An 8,775-nucleotide genomic window follows, 5' to 3' on the forward strand; every position below is an offset into this window, starting at 1 on the left:
TCTGGAAGCCCCCTTTAACAAGATCCCACCCAGATCTTGTTAAAGGGGGCTTCCCCACCCAGATCCCACCCCCCCCATGTGAATGTGTATCGGGTACATTGTATTCCTACCCATTCACCAGAAAAGTGTCAAAAATTAATAACCACAGGAAACAGTTTTTGACAAGTCCTTTATAAAAAAGAAAAAAAAAGTGTGGGGGTGTCGGGATCTGGGGGCCCTTTGTTAAAGGGGACTTCTAGATTCCGATAAGCCCCCCACCCGCAGACCCCGACAACTACAGCCCAGGGTTGTTGGGAAGAGGCTGTTGTCCCCATCAACATGGGGACAAGGTGCTTTGGGGTGGGGGGGCGCACAGCCCCCCCTGCACCAAAGAACCCACCCCTGCATGTTGAGGGCATGTGGCCTGGTATGGTTTAGGAGGGGGGGAACTCGCTCACCCCCCCTTTTCCTGACCTGCCAGGCTGCATGCTCGGATAAGGGTCTGGTATGGATTTGGGGGGGCCCCACGCCATTTTTTTTTTTTACATTTTGGCTTTTTTTTCATTTTTTTAAATCTGTGTTGCCAGGAGACGGCAGTACATTACAGCCACAAGCAAATTAAATTACACTTTTTCCTTTAGAAATGTAAGTGTTGCTGCAGCATGTTCTATACATCGCACAGATGCGTTACTTTACAGGCAGACTAATGCCCCGTACACACGGTCAGATTTGCCAACGGAAAATGTGTGATAGGACCTTGTTGTTGGAAATTTCCGACCGTGTGGAGGCTCCATCACACATTTTCCATCGGATTTTCCGACACACAAAGTTTGAGAGCAGGCTATAAAATTTTCCGACAACAAAATCCGTTGTCGTAATTTCTGATCGTGTGTACACAAATCCGACGCACAAAGTGCCACGCATGCTCAGAATAAATAAAGAGATGAAAGCTATTGGCTACTGCCCCATTTATAGTCCCAATGTACGTGTTTTACGTCACCGCGTTCAGAACGATCGGATTTTCGGACAACTTTGTGTGACCGTGTGTATGCAAGACAAGTTTGAGCCAACATCCGTCGGAAAAAATACAAGGATTTTGTTGTTCGGAATGTCCGATCAATGTCCGACCGTGTGTATGGGGCATAAGGGGACCCCCCCCAGACACGATATTATCGTGTCTATTATTAGTAATATTTCATTTCTATTGTTTCACTTTAAGCATCATTACAATCGCTGCTCCTTTAAAAATGATTGTTTTAAAAACTTTTTTTGCATTGATACATGTCCCCCAGGGCAGTATCCCAGGTCCCCGTACACTTTTTATGGCAATAACTTGCATATAAGCCTTTAAAATGAGGACTTTTGATTTTTCATGTTCGTGTCCCATAGACTTTAATATAGTTTGCATGTTCGGTAGAACCTTTTGCCTGTTCGAGATGTTTTGGTGCAAATCGAAGAACCGGGGGGGTGTTCTGCCCATTCGAACCAGCCAGGTAAGTATTATACTTCTATTTCAGGGATTTTTCCAGTAATAGACTTGTGCAGGGCCAGGCTAAAACAATGAACTATACACTATGCAGTGATTTTTGCAGTAAGGTCCAGTTTCCTGGACCACCAGAATGGCTAAATAAAATAACAAACCTATAAAACTGTATTTAGGTGTTTGAGGTGAGCTTTTAAGTCTACTGTAATTCAATAAACCACACGAGAAGAGTATTTTATAGAGTGTTTTATTTGATCAGATAAATGTGACAAATTATTTTTTGTGCCATCCAAGAGTTTTTTTTACATGGATCAATCTTCTCTATTTGCATGAACTGCTCAATAGATCTATCTGATTTTTCCAGGGGACAGAATAAACTTCAAATCTGCATATCTGTGGAAATATGGAGAGAGAATGCATTAAAAGTCTACACAATTCATATATTGACTTCAGAGAAAACCTATTAAACCCTATAGTGAGTAGTCTGACCTCACAAGAAGATCATCAAGCACTGGTGCTGAATCAGCAGCTTATGAGATTTAGCCCCTTTCACATATGCGGACCGCTCGTTTCATCAGTTCAGTCATATTTTTTCAAAGAAAAAATGGATGAAGTTTACATCAGTTTGTCATCCATTTTCCGTTTCCGTCCATTTTCCATCTGTTTTCATATCCTCCAGCTACAGTCCTTAACCACTAGAGTCTTAGAGACATTTTTTAATGCAAAATCTGTTTTTCGTCCGATCCGTTTTTTTAATGGAAGAAAAAAAGGGCACTGATCCGTTCCAAAAAACGGATGTTATTGGAGGCAGATGTGAACTGATGTGAATGGATTATCACCCATTTACATCCGTTTTTCCATAGAGATGCATTGATGTCCGTTTTCCACACGCTTTTCCACCCGATGAAAAAGGACAAACGGTCTATATGTGTGAAAGGGGCCCTAGGCTACTCTGCATTCCCCTGGATCTCATTGGAAGATGGTGATGTCACCTCCTGCATCCCAGAAATTGAGGGTAACCACAGTTTTTTTTTTCATGCAGCATTTTGGCATGGGGGAGTTTTTTCTGCAAAGCACCCCCATCCCACTTTGCTCACCTTACCTTAAATTCCCAGCTGCTCCTTCCTCCTCTGCAGATGCCACTAAAATGACTGGTGTTGCCTTTAGATAGCAGTGATGTCCCTCCTCCAGTCATGTGACAGTGCTTGGAACTGGAAGTTCAGAGCTCTGTCACAGAGGGGAGCAAGTCACATTCTCTTTCATACCTGAGAGCACCATACCTTGTGGACAGCTGCAGAGGAAAAGGAGTGAAGTACTCATTAGGCAAAGACATTATAACTTTGTCTTGCATTGAAATGGTGACGGTGTCTCTTTAAAGTGACATTAAAGGTTAAATTATTTAAAAAATAAAATAACAAACATCTTACTTGCCTGCTCTGTGCAATGGTTTTGCACAGAGCAACCCCGATCCTGATCTTCTCGGGGTCCCCCACCGGCGCTCCTGGCTCTTCCTCTTCTTCTAGCAAACCGCTTGCTAGAGGGGCATTTGTGCATACTTGCTCCTGAACCCTGCTCTGTGTGTCCATAAGACACGCAGAACGGGGCTCGGCCCACCCCCCCACTCTCTCCTCATTGGCTCACTGGATGTAATTGACAGCAGCGTGAGCCAATGGCTCTCGTACACATCACTGGATCAGGATCGGGATCGGGTATGTATTACAGGAGCTGCATACTGAAGGTTTTTTACCTTCATGCATAGAATGCATGAAGGTAAAAAACCTTCAACCTTTAGCCCCCATGCAAATTGACGTGTGATTTGACAGGTCACATTGCATACAAAACCACAGCCTATTGCCGGCAACGGCACTCTACCAATCGGTGCGACACCGACTTTGCGGCGCCGCACCAATTTCCAAAATTAGTTCCTGCACTACTTTTGGCGACTTCGGGGACAATTTTAATAGGCATCTGTGTATGAACCCACACAGATGTCTTTCAAATCACCCCGAACTCGCACTGAAATGAGGGTTTGAAATTGTGCGAGTTCAGCTGAACTCATGCGATTTCAAACCCACGTTCAGTGTGAACAAGGGCTAAAACCACTTTAAGTCTTTTCTTTACAGCTGGCTCTAATGTTCACGTTTTTATGCTAGCAACTTAGAGTCACTTTATTTAAAGTACAGGACACCTGACATGCATCATTTATAATATTCTAGTAGTAAGAAACATTTTATTATTTCAGCAAGCTCTCACCTTTGTTTGATGTATCTCATCGAGGCATGGTTCTGTATCATCAATGTTACAGGAGCTCATAGTAACTTCAACTTCCATTCTATATTTTGAGCCACTAACCACCTAACACAGATTAAACAAACCAGATAAATAAAATTGAAGTTATCTAATCACAGTCATCACAGAACTTAAATTGTACATCAAACAAGACTTTTTTTTTCAGTTTTGGATAGAGTGGGGAAGTATTAGAAACCTTGTCTGATTTTATGGCTATCTGGGGTTTTATTAGAGATAATTTCCCTCACTTCCTGTCTTGCTGACAAAGTTTCACCAGACAGGAAGTAAAGGGCAACCTGCAACAGGGACAAATACACAAATAAAAAAAAATTTCAGGGGTTTTTGCCCTCCCCTTTGTTGCTAAAGACACCTAGGGTAAATTCTGCCAAGATTCAATTTTGTACATCCACTCTGTTTACCAACAGTGGTTACAAGTGCAAATTCTCTGGTTGAAAATAGCATAAAACGACATTGACCACATTCACTTCACCTCCTCTTTGACTGGAAACATGTTTTATAACTGTACTACTTATACTTGTTTTCAATAGGCAAATGTAGAATCATTCAAAAATTCACAACATACAAATACAGCAGGGGTGCCAAGCCTAGAAGGTAGAGTTCAAAATATTTTAATGGTTCTACATCACATAAATAGCCAACACATTTCAGGGGCCCACAGCTTACTCCCTTTATCATGGTATACTTTCTCAATTTTGCATTGATGCCATTTTGGCTTGGAGCTCACATAAGTGTTTGAAGTCCCAGCGCTGTCTGGCTATGCTTTTATTTTAAATCATTCAGAACTTCGTCTCTTTTTGACCTTGCACAATTGTCCATCAATATTCCCTGGTATGGAGTGGGGAATATGCATTTTAAAGTGCTTATTTAATTTGTAAGGTGGATTTTTTTTTTGTATTTATTACAGGTTCAGCAATTATATGGTAATTTTTTTTTCTATTGAAAAAAGATTGTGTGGCCCCCAACCCCTTCCTAGAACTAACCACCCCAACACACCAGGCATGCAGGTTGGTATCCCCATAGTATCCCAATGGCAAAGGGATCGGTGAGCCCTTTTTTTTTATTTGGATACCAACATTCATGTCTTTCAGCACTAGGGGTTGGATAAGTGAAACCTTTAAAAAAAAACAACAACTACTCCCTGCTATGAGGTGGATCAGTGGGGGGGAAATAAATATAGTACTGTATGTGAAGCTGGGGAGGATAGGAGTTTAAGTGTACCTGTTGCCTTGTGCTTCATGCTATTATTAAACAAAAAAAAGAAACAAGCAGCTGCCTCTGCTTGTCTGCAAAAAAATTGGCCCTAATACAAAGCAAAATATCATTCCCCTGTTGTGATGAAAGCAGATCTCATTCAGGCAGATTTGTGACCTGCACAGGCAAAGATCAGGAAAGGTGGCAAAGAAACAATTGTGCAATCCAGAAATTCAGCCAGGTTTGTAAGTAAATCTGAAACATGAAAAAAATAGCAAGGCAAGATTTAAGAGCCACTAAAAGTGCATTTTTTCAGAACTCATTCCATATCCAATAATCCAACAGAATAATACCCCTGTTGTTGTATCTAACCGGGTGGAAAGTGTCAGTGACCTAGAGCTAGGGTTGGCAACTGTTGAATTAAAGACTGCCTGTAAAGCTGTTACTCCCCACTCCTGTCCATTAATGTCTGTAACCTGATGGGGGCAAGGTGTTAGCAAGAGTTGGCTCCAACCTATTATAAGCAGTGCATAAACTTTCCTCTTCCCACCCTAACCTTAGGTACCAACTGCCAACCACTCCACCCAAGATTCCTGCTGGCTCCGTGGTTAGAGAGGAGGAATGCTGTTGCTAGATTCATCGGATTGGGGAGACACTGCAGGACCAAGAACATGTTACATGTTCCACCCTAAAAAAGGGTGAAAGATGTAACATGTTCCCAAAAATTAACTTTTCCTTTAACAAAGTCCAGCAAGATCAGTATTAGACATTGAACATGAAAATGAACATTAACTGTGTTGAAAACAGTGATTTTGCAACTACTGAGGGTGCACCCAAGGTATGATTACGTACTATGTGACTTCCCTGTGCGGTACCTCTGAACTGCTAAGTAATTAGCAAAGGTCTATATATGACAACTGTATATAGTCAGTCGTTGGTCCTAACTCTTTAGCGGGCTAGCATTGCGGCCCAATCATACCATTGGGGTCATAAGTAAAAGTCACAGCAAAGCTTGCAGGCGGTAACAAGCTATGGGACAGCTAGGTGGGTAGTTTCTAAAGGCTCAGTCTCTCTAGTGGCAGTAAGTCATGGCCGCAGGGCTATTTCACCAGACTCCACGACACAGCTTGGAAATGGCCACCACTTGTGGAGGAATCCTCTGCCCCTGTTCAGAGTGGCTCCATGCCTTAGCTCACCCAGTGGTACTACTTTGATGTGAGTACAGCACAGAGTTCATAATGGTGGTAGCACAATCCCAGCTCTGTGCTCTCTCTCTCCCTCGTCTTACAGTGGTTTACTTTACGCCTCAGCTCTAACCGCAGCACTGCCCTCAGCAAAAGGCCACGTATTTCCAAAAGCAGCTCAGGAAGATACTGCTTCTTTCTCCTCCCAGCTTCCAAGCCCTTCGGGGACCTGTTGTTCATTTGGTAACAAAGGCACATAGTAACTCTCCTGGTACAGACCTCAAGTCCCATTATCCACTGCGGACAGCTTCACAATCATCAGGTACTGCCAACACTCCCGCTCCCCTTGCTGATGGGAGGTACCAGTAAATCCTGCTTGACAGATTGCTTTCAAAGAACAAATAGCTATTGATAAAGTCAGGACTTAACCCTTGCAGCCTAGTGCTCGGCTACATAATATTAATGGTATTAGCACATATTATGAGTTTATGTCATATTTGGGGTGGTCAGTGTAAATGTGCACATTTTCTGGGTATTTTCAGTAAAAATCATGGGAGGTTGGCTTTTCAGTCTTGAATAAGCAAACAGTTCATAAAGTGCTGGCACAACTGACATGAACATGGTTGTTGTAGACCAATGACTCACCAAGTAATAAAAAAGACTAAGAATGACAGTTTCAGAGTGTGCATTTCGAAACACAAGATCATAATTTGGCAGCTCCATTTTGTTTAGCCTAAAACAATCAGCTTAGCAAAATTTCACACGTCAACAATCAAATTTTAAACTCAACTAAGGGGACATCTACATCTACATATATTTTGGTGGATGGCATTAAAAGTTATTTTACCAATTGCTTTTTTTTTTTTTTTCGTTCTGCGGAGATTTTTTTTTTTTTTGCTGTGTGTGTCCTGATAAAATGATATCTCTTTACTTCTTATCTTGAGGTACCATAGGCAGTTAGAGGTAACTACTCTGAAGTCATGGACAGTTGTTACTGTAACTCATGTTGACATTGTAAGGTTTTGTTTCAGTAACAACAGTAATATTTTTTATTTTCCCCACTTTTTATAGTGATAGTAGTAAAAAGGATAATTAGAGAGGGAAAATATTCCCAACACCGATACAGACAGAAATAAAAACACAGCAAGGGTTCTAATCCTTCCCTTCATCCAAAACTATATAAAAAAAAAAAACTTTTGGCTTTAGAGTCACTAAGCCAAAGTCATAGGGCGTATCACAAAAAATGGCCTGGTCAGGAAGGGAGGTAAATCTTCCAGTGGTCAAGTGGTTAAAGCCACTTAGAGGATGCTACAGAGACTGTCACTGCTGATTTCTGAAAATACTAGCTCCCGGGTTTGTCTGCAGTTCTAATGGCTTTAATGTTTGTAGCCTTTGACCCCGAACGAGCACATCAATCAGTTCTGACTCTGTTCAGACATCACTTGCTGCATGCTTGTTCTGGGTTACTGACTCACAAAGTACTGAAGCGAATGGCAGCTGGGGTACTAGCATTGAGCTGACGAAGAAGGTCAATAATGGCAGCATATATGTTTCTTTCAGTAATATTTCCTTAATGTATCTAGTCAAAATGTTTTTTTTCTTTAACTTTGTCCCCACTAGGTAGATTCACCCTCTGTACCTGCTCTGTTGACCATTAGTACTGGAATAGAAAATGATGAGAAATCATCATTGAGAGTTGTCACCAGAACAAGCCATGTTCACTAACAGTTGTTGACTAACAGTGTTAGTCTTCCAATGTTCCAGTGACAACCTAACTTTTTAGAAGTTACCCTTTACTTCTTGTTGCATCTTTGGGACAGGAAGTAAAGGGAAGTCCCCCCAAGAGGACACAGTCAGCAAAAAAAAAATGGACCCTTCCGCACTCTATCCAAAACTAATAGAAAGCTTTTACTATACATATACTTAAGGTCACGCAACAAATACAAATTTTAAAATAACATGGATTATTATCTAAAATATCTCAAGACAAGAAACAAATACCTTAATTTGTGAGAATTCCTGATTATATTTGTCACTGCACCAATTAAAATAATTTATTCAGAACAGATTACAAACACACACCTACCTGTCTCATGAGTTTTTTAGTCTTGTTGATATTGATGATGTATCCGCTGTTGCTGTTTCTGTTGAATTCTTCCTTTGCAAATTTCAAAGCAGTCTGGACACCCTGATTATCCTCGTTAATTTCATTCCAGCCTCCAAGTTTTCTTCTCTGTGCCTGTGCATGTACTTGTACAAACAAAGCCAATGTGAGCACTATGCACACCTTCCAGTACATATTCATACTGAGGGGTTCTTCTTTCTTAGTTCTTTTTCTGAGTGTTCAAGTCTGATCCTAAATTGCCGTGTGCAAATGTTTTGAAGGGAGGCAGACCCTGCAGTATTTATGCTGTGGGATCCTAGTACTTTGCCAAGTCATTCTTCTGAATCACATGTTTGGCATGCAGTTTATGAGGGTTATCCATGGAAACATTTACAAATGTCAGAGAGGGCTTAACATATCCTCCTCCAATCCTTAATGAAATCAAACTGCCCTTCTGGCTCCAGAAAGCCTGAGTTGTTCATATTTACTTTACAGTATATCTTGTTGTATTCTACTTTAAAGCT

At 41.3% G+C, this 8,775-nt stretch overlaps 1 protein-coding gene across 1 annotated transcript; it reads right to left on the reverse strand.

Moving 5' to 3' along the window:
- Window positions 1-1,693: 1,693 nt before the first annotated feature.
- Window positions 1,694-8,557, reverse strand: LOC141140587 (cystatin-like). The gene is made up of 3 exons (XM_073627953.1): window positions 8,234-8,557; window positions 3,716-3,817; window positions 1,694-1,855 (listed from the first exon to the last, which is right to left on the reverse strand). The coding sequence occupies exons 1-3, from the start codon at window positions 8,450-8,452 to the stop codon at window positions 1,784-1,786; spliced, it is 393 nt and encodes a 130-aa protein (XP_073484054.1). The 5' UTR covers window positions 8,453-8,557; the 3' UTR covers window positions 1,694-1,783.
- Between the last annotated feature and the right edge of the window lie 218 nt (window positions 8,558-8,775).

The sequence above is a fragment of the Aquarana catesbeiana genome, linkage group LG04, assembly GCF_042186555.1.
Source record: "Aquarana catesbeiana isolate 2022-GZ linkage group LG04, ASM4218655v1, whole genome shotgun sequence".
NCBI lineage: Eukaryota > Metazoa > Chordata > Amphibia > Anura > Ranidae > Aquarana > Aquarana catesbeiana.

What these genes read in the sequence shown, in the direction of transcription:
- LOC141140587 (XM_073627953.1), bottom strand. Translation starts at nt 8,452, where the DNA reads ATGAATATGTACTGGAAGGTGTGCATAGTGCTCACATTGGCTTTGTTT. An exon ending in CTAAAAAACTCATGAGACAG is followed by an intron (nt 3,818 to 8,233) that starts GTAGGTGTGTGT and finishes AATCTGTGTTAG; the next exon opens with GTGGTTAGTGGCTCAAAATA. An exon ending in ATGAGATACATCAAACAAAG is followed by an intron (nt 1,856 to 3,715) that starts GTGAGAGCTTGC and finishes ATATTTCCACAG; the next exon opens with ATATGCAGATTTGAAGTTTA.